Genomic DNA, 25,889 nt, shown 5'->3' with positions numbered 1-25,889 from the left:
TATTAAAGAGGGTGATCAGAGTGAGCCTCTGAGGAAACCACATGTGAAATCTGACCTATAAGCAATATGCAAACATTGCAGATCTGGGTAACAGTGTTCTAGGGGACAAGAGAAGAGCAAATACAGAGGCTCTAAGATGAAAATGGACTTACAGTTGACTGAAATGGGAAAGTTAGGGTAGATGGAACTATTTGAGGACTTTATCCAAAAGAAAATTACACTTAATGAAGAAATGCTGCTCCAAATCCGCAAAGCAGCAAAACCCAAAGCTGAATATAGTGTGATCATAACCTACACATCGAGGCTAGTCCTGGAGCTTGCAAACAGGTATGAAGGCAGAAGGTGTCTTTCAGCTAGCTTGGGAATTAAACATGCTAGACGACAGAAAATGAGTGACTTTGGCCATGGCCACCCATACCACAGAGGAAGAGAGGGGCTTGGAGTGAATTAAGGGGAAGTGCTGAGGAGAAATGGGCATCCTGGGGTATGAGGCAGAGGCGTGTCCTTATGACCACATCAGAGAGTAGAGGAAGCTTTCCACTTGCGGCCATTCAGATGTGTACTGTGGCTTCCTCAGCTATCTGTAGATGACCTGGAATGGGAACTCCCAAGTACAGCATAACACAACTCACTTTCCTCCTTTCTTTACCACTAGTGCACTTCTCTCTACCCCACATACTTTCCCGACTAGGAGTGAAGCGAAAGGAAGAGGAAATGCCATCACACCATCTGCTTGCAGGGGGTTCTGTGAAGTGACCAAAAGATAATTGTTATTTGAGTGATACAGGACACACGGTGAGAGAGATGGTGGCTTTTTCCCTCATTTATTTGAGCACACATGTAAGTGTTAACAGATTCTAAAGGTTAAAATCAGAACTCCCCAGCCTAGTCATGGTGTAAAACAACCCAAAGGGCTCACTTTGTCTCAAGCCCTCGGTTTCTCCCATTAAATATTGAGAGGGTTTCATGATATCATCACAAATCCTCTCTAGTGGTAGCGTAACAGCGTTGTGTTGTTCATTAAAATGAAAACTATCAAGATAGTGAAAAGACAACAGAATGGAGAAAATATTTGAAAATCATAAATCTGATAAGGGTCTAGTATCCAGAATATGTAAAGAACTCTTACAACTCAACAACAAAAAGACAACTCAATTTATAAAGGGGCAAAGGACCAGGATAGACATTTCTTTATGGAAGAAATGCAAATGGTCAACAAGCACATGAAAAAAAGTTCAATCACTAGTCGTTAAGAAAGTGCAAATCAAAGATTTGCCATTTCACAGAGATGCCATTTCACACCTATTAGGATGGCTGTTGTCAAACAACAACAACAAAAATAGCAAGTGTTGGTGAGAATAGAAAGAAATTGGAACCATCTACATTGCTGGTTGGAATACAAAATGGTACAGCCACTGTGGAAAACAGTTTAGTGGTTCTCCAAAAAAGTTAAATGTAAAATTACCATGTCACCCAGCAATTCCACTCCTAAATATTTACCCTAAAGAACTGAAAATAGATATTCAAACAAAACTTATATACAAAGTTTATAGCACTATTTACCATAGCAAAAGGGTGGAAAGAACCCAGACATCGATCAGAATGTATTCTATCCTATAAGGGGATATTATTCAGCCATCAGGAGGAGTGAAAAACTGATATACACTGTAACATGGATAAACTTTGAAAATATGCCAAGTGAAAGAAGTCAGACACAAAAAGTCACATAAGATTCCACTTATATGAAATATTCAGAATTATTAAATCAATAGAAATAGAAAGTAAATTCAAGTTTTCCAGGACCGCGGGAAGGAGAGAACAGGAAGTGGTTACTTGACGGGGGCAGGGGTCCCTTTTTTGGGGTGAAGGAAATGTTTTGGAATTAACTAAAGGTGATGTTTGTACAACATTGTGAACGTACTAAATGCCGCTAAATTGTACTTAAAATGGTTCATTCTATGTTATGTGAATGTTATCTCAGTTAAAAACAATGTGGGGCAGCAGGTTGGAATCATCTGAAATTCTGTGCCTTTCCTATTTGAATTGGATACCTGGTCAGTAATAGCCAAGCGAGTAAGCTATTTCGGTAGACACATAGATACATCCTTCAGTGTCTTCTGCATCCAGCGCAGGCAAAGGACTTCGTTTTCATGAAACTATGGCCTTGACCTTCATAAATACCTCCTTGTCTGTAATGAAGTGGTCAGTCTCGTCTCATTTGTGGACAATATGACTGGAGTATGTCTAAAAGTGCTCAGTAATTGATAGACCATGGTCCACATTAAACCTGACATGTTTTTTGTTCATCTCAAACCAGATACTTACTATTCGAGCCAATGGTTAAACACAGAGGTTTCATAAAAATCCAGTGTTTCAGGTTTTCTAGAGAGAAAAAAATCTGACTATCTGGTGACTCCGGGCTCACATTACCACATGGTGACAGTCAGCCAAGTTTGAGAGCAAGTGCCAACTTTCTCTCTCTCCCTCTTTCTCTCCTGTCTGTCTGTCTGTCTCTGTCTCTCTCTCTCTCTCTCTCTCTCTCTCTCCCACTTCCCCATTCTCCCTTTATGTTACTTGCCAGGCTAGTCACCCTCCCTTCCCACCCCCGACTTCATAGCGCCACACCGGAACATAAATTTCACCTTTAGATCTTCTTTTAAAGAATTGTTAGCAAAGTCTCCCGTTGAAATATAAATCATCTGTAAGAAGAGGGCAAAGTCCCTGGTGCAACAATTTGTTCTCATAACTGAAAAGAGGAGCGTAGGTAAGAATCTCTTAATTTGACAGTGGCCTTGGGACAGAGAGAAGAATTCTAAAGCTCGAAAGACTATCAGACTGGTAGCAGCGTGGCAGGCTGAGGGGAGGGGCTGATGGTAGGCAGGATGGGTGAGCACAAAGCAGGATTCTGCTACCCAGTCTGTCAGTTTTGCGATCTTCCCTTCTAGGCCTGGGTTGGGGTGGCTGGCCTAAAAACCATGAACTGCACAGCTGACTCTCGAACATATTCTACCTCCTAGATTGCCACTTCACCATACAAGTCAGGTAAGACTGGTTTCCTCAGATCCCCAGGTTCTTAGAATCCTGGCAGGTAGTCACAATAGCACCCATTGTTACGTAACCTAGCACCTGTGGGGCTTCGTTTGTGTTTTGTTTGTTTCTTTTCTCTTCCCCTAAACACAATGTGGAAGAAGCCAAGGAGGTGGGGACAGTCATCTCAGTCTCTGGAAGTTCAATTTTCCTCCATAAAATGGAGAGGGACAACTCCAAATTCAGGTAATAACCAATCAGGAGGCAGAAAAATGATAACAGTGACTCAGGGTTTCTTGAGACTGTTACTGCTCCCACATAGAATCCCTAAGTTTTGTAGCCTTGGTTGGAGTAGAAGGAAGCATGTTCCTTGATGGAGAAAAAGTCCCCATGTCAGCTAATGACACCTGCCCCAGAGCTGCAAGGACAACGTGACCTTGATCTGATAAGACTCTATGTCGAGCTTGTTTGGCTCACTTGATTTGGAGTAGGAATGTTGTCTCATCTCTGAGCTATTGTTCCATAGGGCATTGCAGTAAACTTTGGAGAATGCAAATTCTTAACTTTTGCCATCACCTGTAAGTTGCCAGACAAATTAATCTTGTGGCTAGTCTCTATGAGGAAAAAAATGAGTTGTGGGTTTGTAGATTTTAATGGGGAAGCAGGAATGGTAATGGTGAGTGAACTTGGATAAGTCACTTTACCCTGGGGAACATCTACAGTCTTGTCTGTAAAATGTGGCTTCATGATATCGGTTGGATTAAATGAGATCCATGTGATCGGCCCAGCCCAATGCCCGTAGTACAGTCAAATGCTCGCGTTTGCTGCTTTTACTAACCTGATCAAGTCTGAAAGCTGTGAGGCAAGACTGAGCCCCTCCCATCAGAGTGGTTTGAAGCTGAATTTGGCTGGGAACTACAAGAAAACCTGGATTGGAAAAAGCCTTTGTTGCTTTTGTTTCCCTGAGATCTCTTCCTGACCTAAATCTTCAACGCTCACCTGCTACCATGTGTCAGGTCCATTTCCCAGCACGCTTTCTGCATTCTTGATTAATGCTGCCTCCAGTAACGACGGTTCCTCCAGACTCTCTGGAGGAGAGGACATCGGACATAGCAAGTTGTGACGCTGTTGACCTCTGAGCCCTGCTTGATACTTCAAAAAAGAAAGTACAAAAAGCGAAATAAGCCAGACAGAAAAAGTTGAAAATCATATGATATCACTTATATGTCGGATATAAACCTAAAAACAACAAATGAATAGGACAAACAAACAGAGACTCATGGGCATGGACTATAGACTAGTGGTTACCAGAGGATAGGGAGTCAGGGAGGAGGGGGGAGGTAGACAGGGTAAAGGGGGTCAAATATAGGGGGGTAGAGGGTTGAGTGAAGTGGGTAAAGGGGATCAAATATATGGTAGCTGAAGGAAACTGGACTTTGGGTGGTAAACACACAATAGAACATACAGATGTCAAATTATAATGTACACCTGAAAATTATATAATTGTATTAACTAATGTTACCCCAATAAACTTAATTTAAAGAAAGAAAGAAGGAAAGCAAGCAAGCAAGCAAGCAAGCACTAAGCAAGGCATATCTGGCCAGCAGGCAATGTCCTTCCTGCAGAACACTCGATTTCTAAAATCTGTGATGTCACCTCTACAGAGGTTCCCTCTTCCAGCCGGAAGAGTCTTCCCTGACCCTTGGTCTGCCTGAGCGGTGGGAGCCTCCGGAGTGCCCTTCTCTGACTACCAGCTTATGTTGGGTCCAGAAGGTTTGCTTCTAGGTTTTGTGGGCCAGCAATAAAAGGGCAGTCGTTTCTCAGAACCGTCTGGGAAATGATTAACTTGTTTCCTTTGATCCTTTCCACCTTGTGGGAGGAGAGTCAAGTGTTGCAGGGAGGGGTATGCCTTCTATTATTTTTGACATTGCTAAGGTAAACGGTGGGAGAAATTCTGGTGCTAGGGCAGTTCAACTCTGCTATTTGGAGGATTAGAAGCTGTGTGTGTGTGTGTGTGTGTGTGTGTGTGTGTGTGTGTGTGTGTGTGTGTGTGTGTCCCTTCTGTAAACAGAACTATTGAGTAAAAAGGTACGGCTATTTCCTCTAACTTCTTCTTTCCTTTCTTTTTTTTTTTTTTTAAGGCCTGAATTTCCTGCTGCTATTCACAAAGATGCTTTTTATCTTTAACTTCTTGTTTTCCCCACTTTCAACTCCGGCACTGATCTGCATCCTGACCATTGGAGCTGCCATCTTCCTATGGCTGATGAACAGACCTCAGCCAGTCTTGCCTGATATTGATCTGAACAACCAGTCAGTGGAAATTGAGGTAACTTAGCAACACCTTTTTAGTTTGTCACCCTTGATCAAACACAAACTATAATTCAAGATTTTGCGGTGATTTATAAAGGGGATTGGGTATAACGTGGGAAGGTGAGCCAATTAAGTTAGCAATCAACAGAAAATCTATAAATTTAAACTTCTGTTAATGGCATATTTTCTTTCATAACAAAAATGAAACCACAGCTAGGTCTTATGATCCAGGAATCTAGATTGGGGTTGGGATATCACAACCCTCAGGGAAAATTCATGTGTGTATACGTGTGTGTGTCTGTGTGTGTGTGTGTGTGTGCGTGTGAGAGAGAGAGAGAGAGAGAGACTAGTATGCTAAGAATGGTTTTTACATTTTAAAACAGATATGTAAAAAAGAATTTCTTTTAATTTAAAAAGAAGGACAGATCATACACGTTCCACAAAGCCTAAGCTTTTCACTGACTAGCCATTTACAGAAAACATTTGCCAACCCACGATCTCGATGATAGAGTCAATACTTTGGAGATAGGAGAATATTTTCATTGAGAAATTCAATGTCTGAAAACAGTAAAGAAGTTACTGAGTTAAATTCCAGCTTTGAGTTAATAGTCTTTCTTAAAACTGGCAGAAGTTAATCCCCCGACTTTCAGCAAATGACGTGGCATCCTACATCTCTGAGCAAAGAGAAAACTCCGAGACTGTTCTCTTCATTTTTCATCGTCAACCCTTTTCAGAGGAAAAAAGCATTCCTGTTTTTTAGTAAAGCCAAGCCCCTTCTGGTCTTTTTATAAATGTCTTTCCTCTGCTCAGAACTTTCACTCCTGCTTCCACTCCTCCCTCCCTCTCTTACATTCAGGCATGTTTGTGTGTCCTTCGCTGCCCTTGTCCTCTGCTGACATTGTCCTCTGCTGCTGCTGCTTCAGGCCACCAATGCCTTCCAATTGTTTTTCCCACCAGAGTTCTTGAAGGCTAGTCTGTCTGTCTGTTGATTTCCTTTTCTGAACTTCGACCCACCGAGGTTGTACATTTTCTACTACCATCTCCCCAAACTTCTCTGGAACACTCATAATCTAACTTCTAAATTCAATGATTTCTCCTTCAGTCTCCCTCTCATTTGACTTGAGGCTTCTCTTTTCTTGAAACTTCTTCTTTTGCCTTTCATAATATTGTTCAATGAGATTTCTTCCTGATTCTAAGACGGCCTTTCTTTGTCACTTAGGTTCTTTCCTTTCCTCATTCTACTGTTTCAGCCTCATCATCTCTGATTCCTCTAAAGCAAATGTTCTGTAAAGGCCAGCCAGTTAAGGCTTTGTAGCCTTACAGGCTCTGTTACAGCTCAGCTCTGCTGGGAAACCACCAGGCAATATGTAAATGAATGAACAATAAAACTTTGTAAAAGCAGGTGACAGACTAGATGTGACCACAGAGCAAAGTCTGCCTGCCAATCCCTGCTTTAAATCCTCACAGCTGAGAAAACCCCTCCTCTCCTATGATTTGAAAATGTACCCAAAAGGCTATGACACCCCAATCTGATTTTCTAGTTCTGGCCTCTTCCTGAGTTCCGGTCCACCTCAGTGACACTTGAGTACCTCAAGCTCAACCAGGGTCTTTATTGCATTTCTTCTCCACACATACACACACGCACACGCACACGCACACGCACACACATACCCATGTGTGCACTCTGTATTCTTGCCTGTTTCACCCCCTGCTCCATCTCAGTTAAATGCATCTCTTCTTATACAGTTGCCAAATGTCGAGTCTGAATCACCTTTTATTCTTTCTTCTTCCTCAGGCCATCTATGAACACGGACAGCAAGACCCTATCTTCCTTTACTAGACAAGGAATTTCATTTTTGACAATTTTGAATTAATGTCACATTTTATGGAAATCTTCCCTGATGCTCTAGACAAGTCAGATCTCTTGTTATAGCCTGATCTTGTAGTTTCGACGGACATTTCCACACATCCCTAGCTTCTACTCCTTCCTCAAATGACCTCATTCTCCAGCTGCCCACCAGATTCTACGATGTGTTTTCTTTCCTCTGTGCCTTTATTCAGTCTGTTCCTTCACTCTGAATCATTCTTCTTTCCGTCCATTCTACTAAAATACATCTTTCTGGTAAATGCTTACTTATCTTCAAAGTCTGTATTGACATATCATTCCTTCTTTTTAGCCTTTCTACTTAATACAGAATAGGTTGCTTCATTAGTATTCCAAAACATATATGTTTATTACAGCGTGCACATCACAGTACTATATTTGCACGCTTTTCCTTCTCAACCCACCCCCACTCAAAAAAAAAAATCCTTCTGGGGTGTTCACAGCCAGCAATTTTGTCTTAACTCACTTTGCATCTACAGTATTTACAATGCCTGGAACACAGTATGCATTTGATACATGTTTAAACTTGATGTGATCTTTTAAAGGATAAAAAGCTATAATAGTCTCTCTCTCATGTGTGTGATGTTTGTGTAAGCACATGTGTGTGTACGCCTAGAGGGGGAAGGGGAGATTTCCAAAAACATAACTGTGACCGTCTCTGGGTTTCTATGACATGGAGATACTACAATTTGAGATTTAAAAAATTGATTAGTTGCGTAGAAAGGGCTAATCTTTGTGACCTCAATGGTCAGCACTTACATTCTCTTTAATCAGTCTGTAAGGATTTGGAAAGGGTCGGGAGAGACTCAGGCTTGGCCTAAACTTGATCTTGTGTCTTAGGGAGGAGCACGGAGGAGCGCAAAACAGAAAGACGACGAACTGCTCTCTTACTACTTCTCAGACGTCAAGACAATATACGAAGCTTTCCAAAGAGGACTGGTTGTATCTGGTAAGCCTGACAGTCTCACCCTCTCTGTAACAAGACCAGTATGGGGACTTGTTGAATACCTTTGCTTCCCTGTCTCACTTATAAAATCCCAGTGGTGGCCTGAATACAATTCCAACATAGAAGGTGGAAGGGACATTAGCACAGTGTCAGAATGGCTGCAGGAATCAGAAAATCAAAGAATCAGGAAACAATGTAGGACGGCTTTGGGTTTGAAACCCAGCTCTTCCATTTCCAGCTGTGTGACCTTATACAAACCACTTTGCCTCTCTGAATCCATTCCTCATTTAAGATGAGAACTTCCTGCCAAGTTGCTAAGGAATAGACAATGTGGACAAGTATTTTGATGAAATCACAAGTACATTAGTACATTATATTTGCTTAGGACATGCATTTCAAAAGTGCAATTCCCCAGATGCAAAATCTAAGCCATAGTTAGCATTCAGGCTTCCTGACTTCTTACCTTGTCCTTGACCCCAGTGCCAAACTACTGGCCCATGCTGCTGCTCTTAGTGTCACGGAGGTAATTATCTTTTGGACTTTCTTAGAAATGCCACCATATGGACTTTGGTAGGTTCACTTGGAACATAGCAGACCTTAGTACTTATGTCTTTTATCATTAAACACAATGCTAGGTACCCTAGTTTCCTTTCAAAATCAACTGGCCAACAGCTCTCCCTACATCCTTTTCCTTTTGGGTGGCATTCTGTCCAGGCATCGATTTGCCTGTGTGACTTCTTATCCCTCCCTTCCCTTTTGCCTTTATCTCCGACTATGACAATATTTACTAGCCAACTCTTGTCAAGTAAGAACTATGCAGTAGATGCTGCTCATATACCATCTACTTGACCTTCCCTAACCTCTGGGATTACTTATTATCCCTCCCACTTTTTAAAATAAGAAAACAAAGACTCAGAGATTTAGGATCATTCTGAAGGTGGCATACCTAGAAAATGTTGCATAACATACTTCATTTAGAAAAATTTTTTTCAATATTAAATTAAAACGAAATAAAGTTTAAAATAGCCTCTCATGTAAGCAGATGTGGCCTGGCTATTTTTACAGAAAAAAACGACACTTCTGGTCTTAACTGGGGTTCAATACATCAAACCTAACATATGCTTTTAACTCCTACCTGGTAGATGGTCTATGTTATGCTGCTAATCACCTGTGAATAATGTTTAAAATATAGATCCTCTGGCTTCACCTTGTTAAACCGAATCAGAATTCTAGATAGTGAGACCTGAGAATCCGAATTTTTAACAAGGCTTTGGAGCAGAGGGAGGGTCTGCATGCCAGAGTTTCAACTCTGCTTAGTTTAGGACAGCAATTTTGCTGAGTTGTTAATGGGTGGGCTCTTTGTAGAAGGCTACACCTTAGAGCAGAAGCTAGATCTGAGGTAAGTTAATCAAAGGCTAGGCTGTTGCCTGATCAGGACTTTGGCTAATTAGGCTAAAGCTGATTAGGGCATAGAGTTTAATGAGACCTCAGTTGGTGCCCCTTTGGGCCAATTACTTGATTTGTTCCTTGGCTATGGGCCTCTGCTAGAATTTTCATCAATAGGGACGTGATAAGGAAGATGCAGTATGGTTTTTTCCACACTCATCAGCTCTGTCACTTACTGAGTGAGTTTGGAGAAGCTGTCCCTGTCCTGCCTGGCTCTTACTACCAAGGGGATTATGACAGTTGGAAAGACCAAATGGGCGAATGTGCCTAGCATTAAGTAAGTATTCCACAGATGGTGGTAGCTATCACCAGTGATTAATGTTAGTACAAACAATCGCATTGGTAAGCCATAGGAGGCCCATACTCTGGGCTGGAGCAGTGGCTATGAACACCTAAAAGGACAGGACTTGCCCAACTTCATGGAATATTACATTCTGAGATTTTACTTCTCGAGCTATCATGCATCTATTTCAGCAGGAAGAAAAAGTACTACATTTCCTGTGGACAGTCTCCTCGTTCATTTTCTATATCTCTTCAATTAGAGTAGGTCTTTCTTGCTTTCTTTCCTTTTTCTTCTTTCACTTAATCTGGAAGTTCACGTATTTACCTTTGAATTCCTAGTATCCTCTCTCTGAATGCTTCCTTTTGGCAAGAACTTTTGGCTCTCAGGAGTTTGGCTAGAGCCTCTGTGTCAAATTCCCTTCCCTTCTACTTTTTGATTTATAACTCGGTCTCATTTTGGCTTAGATGTGGGGCTTCTCGGCAAGCTAGACTTGTTCCTTAGCCTTGTTTCACAATTTCTGTGGCTTCTGTGGCTGAGATTGCTATTTGTTCTAGCAAATGGATGTTCCCACATTTATTTTAACTTTAATAAGGCCAAGAGTCTAGATGTTCTAGTAACAAATATAAAACACAATTGTAATAACATCGAAAGCAAATATACATGTGTGTGTACCTGTGTGTGTATTCATATGTGTGTCCTCTGTGTGTGTGTGTGTGTGTGTGTGTGTGTGTGTCCTTGTAATTCCAATGAGCCTCGGTATCTCAGAAAAAATTCTCATATAAACAGGCGAAGTATGTTAACAGATGACGTGTGAGAGTAAATAAAATTTAACAAAGGGAAAGGTCCCACTTTACAAGCTGTAAAAGAAACATAGACTAAAGTAATGATTTTTTGAAGACATGGTAAAATGTTACTATTTAGTGTCTATGACTCAATACATTGCTTGCTCTATAAAAGCAAATTGCCACAATGAGTCTACTACCCAATACGGTGCTAGATATTAAAAACCTGAGCTATTCCGACCACCCCCATCCCTTCTTATTGAAGTTATTTCATTTTAGGGACTCTATTCTAAGAAAATGTTCTGAATTTGAAATGATTAATTTGAAAATGTTTATCATAGCATTATTGAAGGTATAAACTTAGAAACAATCTAAATATCCACAATGAAAGTCAACTACAGTAGAACCCTTCCTCAATTGGCCATGGTAAGGCTGCTGAAATCTCTACAGAGAACAAATAATATGAGAAGGTTTATATCAAAGAAAGAAAGGACGCAGGACAAATATATATATAAAATGGACATAACCCTGCAGAGCTATGCAAAGGAACTCTGAAAAACAAGAATCAGTGCTAATATTGGTGTTTATTCGATGAGATTGTTGCAACTTACATTGTGACCTTTTTTCTATATTTTTATTAGGAAGTTCAATTCAAGATTATCCAATATAGGCTGTTTATATTTACTTGTGGGCTTTTACTTGTTCACATTATGTGGGCAAATCCCTATTTGTGGCTTTCTCTGAATGCCTGTTTTGTAGAATTTTCTAAATGTTTCAAGTGTAGTTTATAAGACTCTCTCTGCCTTTGAGAACTGAGTACTTTCTGCCTTTGAATTTCCTTGGCACATAAGAGAAGCTCGCATTCTTATCAGATTTATCCCTTGTGCCTTGTCTCTTCTTAATCCCCTTTTACCTTTTCTTGGCCAAAAGATTTGCAACTTGAGCTGATTTTCTTTTAATGTTATGTTTTTAGGCAATGGGCCTTGCTTGGGATATAGAAAACCAAATCAGCACTACAGATGGCTGTCCTACAAACAGGTAAGCAGCCAGGCTCATGGTTTGGGAGAGACTCTTTTGCTAATGTGATATCCTGAGCAAATTTGGTCTCTTTTGGGTCTCGACTGCTTTCTCTATCTCTCTCTTTTGTAGGTGTCTCATCGAGCGGAGTACCTGGGCTCCTGTCTCTTGCATAAAGGATATAAGCCATCACCAGACCAATTTGTTGGCATCTTTGCTCAGAATAGGCCAGAGGTAACCATGTTGAAGTTAACTCAAGGAAATGAGTCAGGCTAAATCTGAGGACTTTGCACCCCACCTCTAATCCAGCACTCTGACACTCGCTGATGATTCTCCAAAGCTATGTAAAGATCTCATATTCTTTAAATATTCTTGAAAATATTTAAACACTTGAAAGAGTTACAACTCAGGGCCTCTTTAATTCCTGGTTGAATGTATAGTTCTCTAAGCTAGGTGTCACTTTAAGAAAGTCTGTGACATGAGAAAACAAGGAAGCAAATAAGGGACTGGCAAATAAGAGCTTATGGATGTTGTGGGAAGGGATGTAGTCATATTAGAATTGGAACTTGCATGTTGTACCTGAACTGGTAAACCAAGGCATCCATTGCTTTTGAAACTGGCAAATCAAAGCAAATCTTAGACATGAAGATGACTGAAATTAAGATTATCCCCAAGTTCAAGTTAAGTCATTAGACCCAAAGTTCTCAGAGAAAGTTTTGTATGCTTCATAATAATTAGCTGACGTGTGCAGGAGAGCCACTGACTTAACTGAAAATCTGAGAGGGCACTGTCTGCACTTTTTGGTGAATTGACATATTCTACCTTTGTTACACCCAGCCCCAATGAGAAGACATTCCCTGGACCCCAGTTTAGGAACTTACCACCAAACCTAGAGTAATAGTCTGCTAAGGCTGCCAAAATGAAAAATACCACAGACTGGGTGACTTAAACAACAGAAATACATTTTCTTACAGTTCTGGAGGCCCATGTCCAAGATCAAGGTGTCAGCTGGTTTGGTTTCTCCTCAGCACTCTCTTTTTGGCTTGAGGATGGCTGCCCGCTCACTGTATCCTCATGTGACCTTTTCTCTATCTTCTCTGGTGTCCCTCTTCCTCTTCTTGTGAGGACACTAATCATATTGGATTACAACCCACCCTATGTCTAACCTTAATTACTTCTTTAAAGACTCTATCTCCAAAATCAGTGGCTTTGGGGGTTAGGGCTTCATTCAGCCTGTAACACTTGACTGCTGTTTAAGGCAGATTCTGACTTACCTTTCCAGCTCATTTCCTGTCATTCTTCATTTCATGCTTTCTAATATATGTAGAGTGATGTCACCCTGTCCTGTCTTTGTTCGTTTTCTCAATGCCTTCTCTGCCTTTACCTTTATAACCAAATCTTACCAGTCTTTCAAAAAGCTCTGCCAAATTTTTATCACTGTCCCCAAAGCAGTCCCAGATAGCCTTGACCCCACCCCTGAAAGCAACCTCTGCCTTCTTAAAACTCTTAATGGTTTCTATACCTCTTATGAATAGAACATTTTACTCTATCTTTGTTTCCTGGTCTACCTTTATATCTTAGTTGTCTCTCTGCCTACCTTATCATATCCTTTATTTGACTGTACTTTATAGCATTAGCAGTGACAGTCCTTAGGGCCCCACAGCGATTTTTTTTTTTAACACAAAGTAACCAAATAAGAATTTGTTGGCTAAATGACTAAATTCATACTTTTCTTTTCAAAGCATTCCCTAGTCCTTACTTGAATTTCTCTCCATATAGTGGATCATCTCGGAGTTAGCTTGTTACACGTACTCCATGGTGCCTGTCCCCCTGTATGAAACCTTGGGAGTAGAAGCTGTCGTGTACATTATCAACAAGGGTAAAACTTTGCTGTTGCATTATAACTTGGTTCTTTCTTAATGTTGAATAATTCCTCAGTATCCGCTCTTGTTAGCAGATTTGGAATGCAGTGTCTTTCTTTTCCTGTCATTCGTAGGATATAATTTACAGGGAAGTTACAAAAAGCCCATGAGGCAGAGATATGCACAATTAGAAGATTCAGTGAAATGCTTTAAAGTGACATGGTATGACAATGCACTTTAGAAATAAAACTATTTACTTTGACCACACTGAATAAAAGGCCAAAGTGAGTGACTAAATCACTGTGAAACTGTGGATTAAATTTTCTATTCTTGAAAATCTGAGTCAGCACAGTTAACCAGCCCATGGTGAGTCTGTAGAAAAAAAACTACCATTGTTAAAGAAACAAGTACGATTTCATTGTGCAAGTAACAGCTTCTTCATATATCCAAGATGTTCCTTTTTCCACAGAACTAGATTGATTAGATTCATTTGAACTATACATAAAATCAGAGGTTTTCCACTTGTGTAAACAAGTACCAAACCGAATGCTAATATTTAGAATCTAAAATGCTTGTCTGCTAAAATCCCATCTCTCCCCGCCTTTCCCTTCAACTTCCTACTCCCCTCCCCAAAATAAAACACACTGACAGGACTATGCTAAAGCGATTCATACTCATTGTCTGTATTTTTAAGCAGAAGGAATTGGGGAGCTTCTCTAGAAACTGTAAATTGTTGGCAGTATGCAAGAAAAGTCTGTGCTCTACTTCAATTAAGCTCATTTATGATCAATGGAATATTTCAGATTTTACACATAATAAATCTGATAAGCAAATATAATATCTTTTGGGGACCCACTAGCTCGGAAATTTTTAAAACACTCTTCCTTCTTGCGAGGCAATCCAGTACATAGCAGAGCAGGATGACCTGTAGCTCTATTTCTGCTTTCAGCTGATATTACCATGGTGATCTGTGATACAGTCCAAAAGGCATTGGTCCTGATAGGAAATGTGGAGAAGGGCCTCATCTCAGGCCTAAAAATAATCATCCTCATGAATTCCTTTGAAGATGACCTGAAGCAAAGAGGGGAGAAAAGTGGAATAGAGATCTTATCCTTCTCTGAAGCTGAGGTAATGGTCTAAAACTCAACTCAAAGCTCAAAGGCTGGTCTGATGCCATGGGCATCTTACAGGACATCTACCCTGGAGTGCAGGCTGTTGTTCTCTGGGGGTGACAGGAGCGGAGAAAATTAGACTCATGCTTTGAAGCTTTGAGAATAATTTCCCCAAGACAACTCAGAAACCATGCTGGGGAAGAGAAAAGTCTGTGGCCAGCATGCACAGACTTTTCTAAGTAGAGAATTTATAAATACAGAGGTTAGTGGTCGTGAAGGATATGGCCCTGCAGCTGGGCTTCCTGGGTTCACAGTCCAGCTTCACAATTGTCAATTAGGCAACCTGAGGCGAGTTACTCCACATCTCCTTTTCCCTTTCTGTAAAATGAAGATACCATAGTCCCTACTTTACAGAGGAGTTACTGTAGAGTTAACGGACTTAATATATATAAAGTGCTCAAGACAGTGACTGGTATGTAGTAAGCCTTGAAATGTCAACTATTCATATCATTCGAAAAGATTTAGCAATGGTCCTAGATGACTGAACCTTAAGAGTGTAATGGGAAGTTTGGATATTTGGGATCTACCCCTTTAAGGTTTATATTCTAAGTAAACCTTATGCTCTTCCCTGGGGCTTTCTGGGCCTGATCCAGGATGGAATTTGGGTTATATTCCCACAGATGTATTCTCCTGGAAAAGGAAAAGAGAGGGCTGTATTTGCCATAAGTCTGTCCGTCTCAATTAATATCTTTCTTTTTTGGTTTTCTGTTCATGTAGAATATAGGCAGAGAGAACTTCAGAAAACCCGTGGTAAGTTTTCTTCTGCTCACATTTGAATCTTGCATGTTCAACTTGCAAAGTTCATGGTAGACTAAGTCCCTGTGCTTCCCCCTCCAGCCACCTACACCAGAAGATCTGAGCATCATCTGCTTCACCAGTGGAACCACAGGTCAGTGCCCATGAAGTTGTCCCAGAGGCCCCTGGTTAGCCAAAATTATGGTTCGAGTCACTAACCACTGATAGCCTGGTAAATATACTCTACAGTGAGCCCTACCCTTAGGGGCTTAAAACCTAAAGCTTTTGAGTATGGATACCCAAATAGAAAACTATAAGCATAAGCAAATAAACTTCATTAAATATACTGGGACATATTTACATGCTATGGATTTGGGAAGTCTTAAAGATGGCAACAGAAAGTCAACTTTCTTCCCCAACCCACCACTCTCTCAATTTGACACGACGAGAATGGTCACTCAATCAAGGTAACCCAATGATAGTTCTACACATATCACGATGTGCCCCCTACCCTCACCTTGAAGCTTCTCATCTATTAGAATTCTTAATCACTTTTAATGTGGCCCATGATGGACTATAGTTATGATAGGCACATTCCATTGCAACCAGTTCAGAAGGTGATACCTGGGAAATATTGTTGAATCTGAAGTCTGAAACATAAAAACAGCACGGGATTGGGGGGTGGGGGTGCTGGTGGTTATTTGGATTTTTCTTTTCAACTGTGTTGCTCTCTGAAATGGTGGCTATGTGCTATGTGCTGGTAGAAGGCTGTCAGCAGTAAACTCTGTGGGCATTAATCATTCAGAAACAGAGTCATATACCATTCACACAAAGATACAGTAACAGGAGAAGCTCTTGACTCTCCAGAACAGAACCAATTGAATGTAGCTTCTTATTTCAAAGCCAAAGGCTTCCTATGAGCTATATAAAGGATCTTTCTCTCCACCTCTTCTTTCCTACAGGTGAGCCCAAAGGGGCCGTGCTAACCCATCAAAATGTCATTTCAAATGCTGCTGCTTTTCTCAAACTTTTGGAGGTCAGTCGATCAAATGAAAAAGAAGTCCTGATCAAAATGTGAATTTGTCATAAGATTTTAATCTTGAAGTCAGAGGAGGCAGAGAGGGGGAAAAAAAACAGGTTAAGGGCCTGAATGTGGGCAAATATTTGTGCATCTTTGTCTGGAGGACTGTGCATTTTCAAGCCTTGGTCTTTTAGGATCACTGCAGACCTTTGTACTCAGTTAAGGGCACCTCTTAGAGTGATGCAGTGTACCGCCCGCACAACTGTATGTGGCCCACCTAGAAAGAAGTAGCTTAAATTTTTTAAAAATTTTAATTGAGATATAATTGATATCTAACATTGCCTTAGTTTCAGGTGTACAATGTAATGATTCAATATTTGTATATGTTGCTAAACGATCCTCAAAATAAGTCTAGCTAAGAAAGATCACCACACTTAGATAAAAACTCTTTTTTTGTGTGTGACAAGAACTTTTAGCAACTTTCAAATATATAATAGAGTATTATTAACTGTCGTTAACAGGGTAGTTCTTAAATCTCCTTTGGAAGAGAAAGTTGGCATTAATCCAATGTCATTTCCTCTTTGTTCTTTATCTATAGGACAGCTTCCAGGTCACTCCCAAGGATGTGACCATATCCTACCTCCCCTTGGCTCATATGTTTGAGAGGATTGTACAGGTGAGTGCCCTCCGTTCCCAGCAGGCATGAGGAAAGGCAGTCCCGTGTTTATTCCAAAGGCAGCTATGCAATATTTAGGGTCTTTCTCTAATGAGATGGAAATAGGCAGGAAGTGGGCATGGCTGAGTAGGAACCCCAGTGGTATTTCCCCCAACTCCATGTGGAGTCTTCCTTGGTTAAGTGTGTGTGGCCGATTGGCCAATGCTTGCTCCTGCCTTCTCTCAGGGTACCTCGAGTCTACTGAGGTCACAGCCAGGAGCTTACTATCGATCCTTAATCCTGAGCTGGGATAGAAGACATTTTTCTTCTTTCTAATTTTATTTTGGTTAAAAATTTTGAAAAGATTTAGGATTAAAGAAAAGGAAGTTGCCCACAGAGGGGCGGAGAAGGAGCATCTGATCCACGTAAGCTGTATGCAGTGGGAGCCGTTCAGGGTTGTGTGTGTGCCACAGGAGAGCTGCCCGTCTGTGAGGGGACTCCAGGCTCACCAGGCTATTCTGAGGCCGATTTGAGGAGAGCAGCGCTGGCTTTTCAGAAAGGCAGTTGGTAGTGTGGATGGAAAACCCTCTCTTAAATACCTCTTCGACTGACTTATCTGCTGTTGCATGAAATGCAAAAATGAAAGATTCAGTTCCTTGGACTAACGTGTTGACATCTGATTAATAAAATATTGGTTCTAATAAGCCTTTTTTTTCACATTTTTAACATTCCTGAAATTGAGACACTCTTATAATTAAAAGTCTTATAATTAAAAGGCATTTTCTGGTTTAGTTGGCAGTGTTTTTTCTTAGTCTCTTAGTCTAAAAGACATCATGAGCAGCAAAGTCTCTTGCAGCACCCTCTACGAGGCTGTGCGAGAAGGCTTGCACGGGAACCAGCGCAAGTGCTGGAAGTTTTTGGAGACAGTAGAGCCGTAGATCCGCTTGAGGAACTATGACCCTCAGAAGGACAAACACTTCTTGGAAACTTTCTGGCGGCTTAAGTCCGCTCTCTGCCCCACATTCTCTGTATGTGTCTTGGGGGGCCAGCAGCACTGTGACGAGGCCAAGACTGTGGTTGCCCCCCGCCCCCATGTAGACATCAAAGCACCAAAGGAACTTAACATGATGCCTTTTGGGCTTAAGTCTTTGATCACGCAGATCCTATGAATCCTGGGCCCAGGCTTGAAAAAGGCTGGCAAGTTCCCTTCCTTGCTGACCCATGAAGAGAATGTGGTGGCCAAAGTCAATGAAGTGAATTCCACGGTCAAGTTCCAGATGGAAACATTGCTGTCTGGCTGTGGCCATTGGCCACTTGAGGATGACAGATGATGAGCTTGTGTTCAACATTCACTTAGCTGGCAATTTCTTGGTGTCATTGCTCAAAAAGAATTGGCAGAACGTCCAGGCTTTATACATCGAGAGCACCATGAGCAAGCCCCAGTGCCTAAACTAAGGCACAGCTTAATAAAAACTTGTGCAACTATTAAAAAAATAATAATAAAAGAATGATCTCTTACAAAGGATGATGTCTTAGGCTATTACCCAGAGCTGTGGATGGAGTAGGGGTTGGCCTTCAGTCTCACAATCTGTCTTACCTGTTCTGACACCTCAGCAGGTTTCTATCAGGAAAGATAAGTTTCTAGCAGGATAGATAAGTTTCTATCCTGTCTCGAGGGTGGGAAGGTGCTGTATAGAGAAAAGCACCCAGAGACATCAACCTAGTTCCTTGATTCTATCCAAGGCAGGCCTGAAACGGTCCTTTGGTTCTGAGCCATATTCTTCCATTTTGCTTTCAGATTGTTATGTACTCTTCTGGAGCCAAAGTTGGGTTCTTCCAGGGAGATATTCGGTTGCTGCCCGATGACATGAAGACTCTGAAGCCCACGGTGTTTCCCGTAGTGCCTCGACTCCTTAACAGGATCTACAATAAGGTACCAACCTTGCATCTGCTGGGCTGACCCTGAGATGAAGGAAACATCTGTGGCTCAGGCTTGACCGAGGCTCTCAGCGACTCTATGTTGTTAAGAAATTTGACCACTTCCACCTCCCACTCCCTACATATGCCTACTTATAGTCACATTTTTAAATGCAACCGTGAAAAACCATAAAAAAATGAACCCCCCTTTCCTTTGGATGCGATTACTTGGACCTGGTCTGGAGAAAGAGCTCAATTTAGAGACTTGGGGAGCCCCTCAAACTACAGCCGACTTCCTGGGAAGGTGTTGCTCTGATTTCATGATGCCTGCTGGTTACTGAGCTTCTGGCTGAGGTCCCATGGCAAACATTTCATATATATCCCATCATCTAATCCTCAAAAAAACACAGGAAATCAGGCCTACACTTATTATCTATAATTTATAGATGAGGAGACTGAGCCTCGGAGGTTAATTAACTTGCTCAGAGTCATATCTAATAAGGAGTCAGGCCAGAATTAGGCTGTCACGTAATCATTTTAGCTGTCATTAATCGGTACTCTATTTTTCATTAGGGATTGCAAAATGGCGATTTTTCTAATTCAATCACTTCTCCTGAATTCAGTAGCTGAGATTCTTCCATAAAGGCATAACAAATATTTCATTCTTTTCCTTTATTAATCTTCAAAATGATGAATTGATGCACCAGTGATCTTCAAAACTGGCTAATGAGATTGTTTCCTTTGTAAAATTATAAATTCATGATTTTTGTATTTGTATGCTTAATCCATTTCAGTTATTCTTCTTGATGTTCAATTTCCCATCTTGGAAGTTGGGAGCTTCATCATGTTGCTCATGTGTCTTTTTGACATGACCCCAGGGGCCTTTTATAGCTTCATTGCTTTCTGGCATAAGATGTCTCAAGCTCATCTTGTATAATTCTCACTCAAGTCTTGGTTTTGCTATTTTATATTTCATAATATATTAACTTAAACACACAGTTTACTTCTGGAACTTATTTTTAATATGAAGGATTTTATTAGCGCGAGTCTCTAAATTCCAGCTCTTTGTCAGTGACTTGTTAGGCATGATGCAGGCAGCATTTGAGTATAGACCTTGTGGAGAGATGGTGAGATATTGGCAAAATGATGGTATAGACGTGAGTGGATATCTAGAGCGTGGGGCACAGTTGGCATTACGGGGTGAGGATGTGCAGCGCAGCCCAGTTTGGCTGGAGGCTCAGGAATAGCAGTGTAAATATGGAAGAGTCATCTTTGAATTTTGAACTGGAAAAGAACTTTGATTTCTTCGAATCTGACTTCCAGTAGGATAAAGTCATGAAAGCCAGACAGAACATGGAGTTCGGGATTTAATTTTGTAAATAAGGTGGCTTTCTTTTGTGTCGTACTGGCAAAGCTTTCTTTCGGCAGGAATACGGTTGATAGATTATAGAATCACAGTGAAGACAGAGTCAAGGTGACTAGAGAAATCATGTGAGCTTGAAATTAAGTCTGAAGGGAAGAAATGATCTAAGTAGGAAAGTCTGTTGGGTTTTGTATGCTGTGTCTAAGGGAACTTCAGTTATAGAGAAAGCTGGTTGTTCTCTAAATCTAGTGTATATAAGCATCACTGGGACAAGGAGATAGAAAAGTGGTGCTTATTTTAAAAATCAGATTCCGAGGCCCTTCTTAGACCTACTAAATCAAAAACCCTAACGTGGCTGCCCATTGAGCTTTTTTTAACCTAGCAGTCCCGGGTGACTTTGTAGGTAGATGCTGACCATCTTTTGAGGACATGCTTATTTCAGTTGTCAAAGATGTCTGCCAAGAATGAGGAATCTAGAGGAAATGGAGCTTTGTCTTTAGGTACTAAGTTCACTTCTTTCTTAGTGTGGACATGATTCTCTGGGCTCATCATTATTCAGCAAAGTGGTCCATGAATGAGAGCCAGTTCCTTATGAAACTAGAAGGAACTGTCTCTTGCTCACTGATGAGCCTTGGTGAGTATTTCCAATAGGTTTCCAACTAAAAGGAGCTATCACCCTGCAGGTTCAAAATGAAGCAAAGACACCCTTGAAGAAGTTCTTGTTGAACTTGGCTGTTGCCAGTAAATTCAATGAAATGAAAAAGGGTATCATCAGACGCAACAGTTTCTGGGACAAGCTCATCTTTGCAAAGATCCAGGTAGGTTGGGTGGGTCCTGGACAGAGCCAGGCAAATATTTCGGGTGCCCACTGACTCAGTGCACTTTGCTTTTCCTCTGACGGTCAAGCATGTCTTTAACTGGAGATCCTTTTGTATTTTCTCTGTTCACTCGCCCAACATCTCAAAATCGGGATACAATATCTTTCTAGTCACCTCTTATGCACCTGTGTATAGAAACCTTTACAGTGAACAGAGAGAGATTTGAGATCTCTCTTGGACCACTTTGTCAATAAAGGAAGTTGGTCAAAAATCAGAAAATGGATTTTGTGTAGGTTCTGGCTCTCACTCTCATTCTTTTACGTGGTCTGTTGAAAGTATAAGTAATCTGAAGGGGCCAAAAATACAAATTATCTGAGGAAACTTTTTTAAATTTCAGATCTGGTCCCAGCTATGGATGGTGGTGACAGTAATAATGAACATTTTAAGTGCTTTTCCACAGTGCCAGGCCCTATTGTAACTGCTTTGTAAAGTACCAAGTTTAATTCTCATAACAACAGCGGGTAGGTTGTTTGACCCATCTTGCAATAGAGGAAACTGAAGCCAAGGGGATAGGCTTCAGCAGGTCTTTTGTTTCTCCTGAACAGGACAGCCTGGGTGGGAATGTCTCCATAATGGTCACTGGAGCTGCCCCCATCGCCTCTCCTGTCTTGACATTCTTCCGGGCAGCAATGGGATGTATGGTAAGCTGAGCACCCTTTGGGATAGCTTATTTCACTTTTGCACAAACAAGGCTCATGGTTTAAATAACAGCGAAAACATGACAGGAAGATACCAAAAAGAAAGTCACCCAACATCTCAAAATCGGGATACAATATCTTTCTAGTCACCTCTTATGCATCTGTGTATAGAAACCTTTACAAAAATGGCATCAGTGTTATAAAATACTTGTTAAACAGTGCCCCATCAACACTGTTACTTGTCAAGTAAGGATCTAGATTATTTTCATGGTTTGGAAGAGTTTATTGAATGTGCCTAAATAACTAGTCTCCTACTGATGGACACTTGAGTTGCTTACCATTTTTTTCCTGTTATAGGCAATGAAGTGATAAGGATACCTGATCTGTATATCCTTTAGTATTTATGCAATTATCAATTTGGGACAAATCTCTGCAAATGGAGATTGTTGGGTCAAAGTATATATTTTGGGGTCGTTTTTATATGTTAATGTAGATTATCAAACTTCCCTCTGGTAAGGTCTTGTCTTTTTATACATTTCTGCAAATAATACAAGAGACGTTACTTCCCCACAGTCTTGCTAGTGACAGACTGTCAGTCATTTATATCTTAGTCCAACAGATACATGAAGAAACTTATTGGGGTTTTGTTTCTTCCATTAACACTGAACCTTTTTTTTCTATCGCTTATTGGCACTTGTATTTCTTCCATGAGTTATTCTATTACCCCCTTATAGAAAAATAGGCAAAGGATAATTTGGTTCTCTTTCACATTACTGAGTTCCTCATATAGTAATAAGCCTAATTTTTGTCATGTAGAAATATTTTTCCTAGTCTCATCTTTTGCCTTGTGTATTGCTATCCAAAAGCTTCAAATGTTTATGTAGTCAGAGGGATCAATCTTTTCTCTTTGTAGTTTTTGAATTGCTGAGACAGGACTCCCTAACCTCCACTATTTCATAAGACTGTTTTCATCCATATTTTCTAATAATTTTATAGTTTTACCTTTTTCCAATGAAATCTCTGCTCCATCTGGAATTTATTATTACAAGGGCTTGGGCATGGATATTGTCTTTTATTTTTCCTTCAGATGGCTAGCTAGTTCACCCATTCAACCAACATGCACAGCTTGAATGAAACAGTCAGCCTTGTCCTCAGTGTCCCCTATCCATATAGCCATCATCTAAAAAGGTTCTGTGTTGATGACAAGGCCAGAGGTCCTCTAGTGTTTCAAATGAACACCTTCTCGGCCATTCTTAATACTTCCTTTACTCTCAGTCCCCCAAACAATAGATCAGAAGTTCCTGTTGTCACACCCCTCCCAGGAATGCCTTCCTCACCATCTCTACCCACACGGCCTATCACAGACCGCGCCCCCCATCGCAGTAGCCTGTGCACTTGTTTCCGCCTACCAGATTCTCTCCAATCAAGATTATTCTCTATACCAGGGCTGGGCAAACTACAGCACAGGCCAAATCTAGTCCATTGCCTATTTTCATATAAGTAAAATTTTAGTGGAGCACAGACATGGCTCTTCACTTATGTATTGTCTGCTGCTGCTTTTATGTTACTTTGGCAGAGTTAAGTATTGAGACAGGGACCCCCAGGCTCACGAAGCCAGAGATAGTTACTGTCTGGTCCTATCCAGGAAAAGCTTGCCAGCCCTTATTCTATACCATGGTTGGAGATTTTCCTCTTAAAAAAATGCTACTTCAGTTCCTTCAGAAGCGTTCCATTGCCCAGGTTCAAGTCCAGTTGCCACTGGGTTGCACATCACCCATTTTCCCATCGACTTGAAATACAGCATTTCCTAAAATATAAGTTTCCATACTTTGGTCTATTTCGGACCCTTTTGCTTTTTGAGTGAACCCCTAGTCGTAAAGATTTAACATAGCTCAGGCATGGACTCAAGGTACTGACACTAAGTGTCCTTGGACCGTCAAAGGTCTGGTCTCGCCACAGGGCGTGGCCGGCTCATGCTTTATCGTGAGTCAGTTTCCCAGCCCTTCTGTGGTTTCCCCAGGTGCTTGAAGCTTATGGACAAACGGAATGCACTGCGGGCTGTACAGTTACGTTACCTGGAGACTGGAGGTCAGGTAGGTTCTCCATCTAACTGGGCAGGAGGTACAGTGGTTGGGAGAAAGGTTCTAACTGAACTTGGACTTTGGAGTTTAGAAAACCCCGGTGCCCTGGATGAAGGTGGCAAAGGCCAAACTCAGGTTTTGGTCCAAGCCATCCTAGCTTGGCAGATTCTTCTTCAGTCTTATTCTTTTAGTCGATCCATAAATATCTCTGAAATATGCCTGGAATTATCACCGTTTTCTGATTTCCCAGCTGATTCAGTGTGGTGTGTTCTAGGCCATGTTGGAGTCCCCCTAGCTTGCAGTCACGTGAAGCTGGAAGATGTGGCTGACATGAACTACTTTTCAGCAAACAACGAAGGAGAGGTGGGTAGGTTATGGCCAGTAGTCACGTCCAGACGATCATGGGGAGGGGTGTTTGTATCAGGAGGAGCACACAACCGTGAGCAGGTTTGGGGTTGATTCCTTTGAGATCTTGAGCAAGGAATTGAATGCCTCTGAGCCTCACTTTTCTATCCCAGACAACAAGGATTAAAATCTGGTGCTCTTCATGCTGTAGTAGAAACCGTCAAATGATGTAAGGGGTGGGAGCAGGTGTTTTGTCAAGTACCCATGCTGGGAGTAGCAGCTTTTGCTATTGTCACTGCCTTGTGCCCTTACGTGCAGATCTGCGTCAAGGGAAGCAATGTGTTCAAAGGATACCTGAAGGACCCTGAGAAGACAAATGAAGTCCTGGACAAGGACAACTGGCTTCACACAGGAGACATTGGTCGCTGGCTCCCGGTGGGTGTTTCTTCAAAACTTTTGGGATTCTATGCTGCTGGATGGGAGAGAATCATCTGCTTATAAACAGGATGGGCAGAGATGCGAGGAGGCTAATCAGCTGAGTTGGTATGGCTCCCTAGACAATGAGATGGATTCACTCACAAAGGAAAATTAGGTGACTGTTCTAGGGAACAGGTGTCTGGTCTTTGTTTACCTTTCTTGAGGCAGAAATTGTGACTTGGTAACTCCACGGGCCTATAAGATCTGCCTTTTATGAGTTTCAAAGAAATACGTTTCTTTCCACTTACTATATAAAGCCGTATCAAAACACAGAAGCAAGATTTCTAAACTAGGTGTATGCAGAGGATACATTTTGCCTCTCAGAGATCTTTTACAGTCTCTCTGTGAAAGACATGGAGATTTTTTTTCAAGCACAGCTTGTGGACAAACGTTTAGCAGTAGTCCCTGTCAACCCCACCTGTTTTCCTATGAGAGGAAACTGTTGCATAATAGTGAGGGAGCCTTAGAACCCCTGCAGGCGATTTTCCAAGCAGTCTCCTTCCTCTCTGTAAGATTTTCTCTATTGTGTGTGTGTGTGGGGGGGGGGGGGGGGGCGGGTAATGTAACGCGATCTTAAAAAACTTCTTTTCTGGCTCAATGTTCTCGATTTAAATGACATTCGGCGAGAACTCTAAGAACACTGTTCCTAATGATGTATTTCATAGATTTGGGTCTAGTAGTATCTTAACATATCCGTTTCTGTGTACTGGGAGTTCTCTGCTCTAATAAGCATAGGATGTAGGCAATAGAGGTGTCCCTACTCCAGCGTTATAAAGGGCTGAGCCTTATTAATCACTTTTAGATAACGTCTGTTAAGCTGAATTAATGGCTAGTTTCTTGAGTTAGCCTTGTTGATGGCTCCAGGGTTGGTTCAGTCAACTGCCCTCCTTAGGGTGCGATCATGTGGATCCTATTTGCCACTTGTCCCAATTCTGCAATTCAAATCCCTAAGAATCTAAGCTCCTCAGACCAATTAGCTCAGGGAAATGAAACTGCAAAAGACCTCTGGTGGCTGGTCAGAGACCTCCCCAGCCCTCCTTCTGTCCTAA

The 25,889-nt window shown here is 41.3% G+C and overlaps 1 protein-coding gene and 1 pseudogene across 3 annotated transcripts in view; both read left to right on the top strand.

Moving 5' to 3' along the window:
- ACSL5 (acyl-CoA synthetase long chain family member 5) overlaps positions 1-25,889 on the top strand; it is a 39,583-nt gene that overhangs the window by 10,203 nt on the left and 3,491 nt on the right. For all 3 annotated transcript variants that reach the window (XM_023530152.1, XM_011359299.2, XM_011359298.2), the window contains exons 2-17: positions 5,169-5,353; positions 8,063-8,171; positions 11,653-11,717; positions 11,829-11,930; positions 13,476-13,575; positions 14,508-14,686; positions 15,448-15,480; positions 15,568-15,619; positions 16,428-16,501; positions 17,085-17,162; positions 18,940-19,074; positions 21,105-21,239; positions 21,845-21,940; positions 23,958-24,030; positions 24,293-24,381; positions 24,682-24,798. In XM_023530152.1, the coding sequence (XP_023385920.1) occupies positions 5,198-5,353; positions 8,063-8,171; positions 11,653-11,717; positions 11,829-11,930; positions 13,476-13,575; positions 14,508-14,686; positions 15,448-15,480; positions 15,568-15,619; positions 16,428-16,501; positions 17,085-17,162; positions 18,940-19,074; positions 21,105-21,239; positions 21,845-21,940; positions 23,958-24,030; positions 24,293-24,381; positions 24,682-24,798 (1,593 nt within the window). In that variant the 5' untranslated portion in view covers positions 5,169-5,197. The remainder of the gene's footprint in view (positions 1-5,168; positions 5,354-8,062; positions 8,172-11,652; positions 11,718-11,828; positions 11,931-13,475; positions 13,576-14,507; positions 14,687-15,447; positions 15,481-15,567; positions 15,620-16,427; positions 16,502-17,084; positions 17,163-18,939; positions 19,075-21,104; positions 21,240-21,844; positions 21,941-23,957; positions 24,031-24,292; positions 24,382-24,681; positions 24,799-25,889) is intronic.
- LOC111739046 lies at positions 17,171-18,933 on the top strand (annotated as a pseudogene).

Source organism: Pteropus vampyrus, unplaced genomic scaffold (genome assembly GCF_000151845.1).
Source record: "Pteropus vampyrus isolate Shadow unplaced genomic scaffold, Pvam_2.0 Scaffold46, whole genome shotgun sequence".
NCBI lineage: Eukaryota > Metazoa > Chordata > Mammalia > Chiroptera > Pteropodidae > Pteropus > Pteropus vampyrus.
The sequence above is the reverse complement of the archived record's forward strand: the minus strand, read 5'-3'. Positions and strand labels throughout refer to the sequence as shown.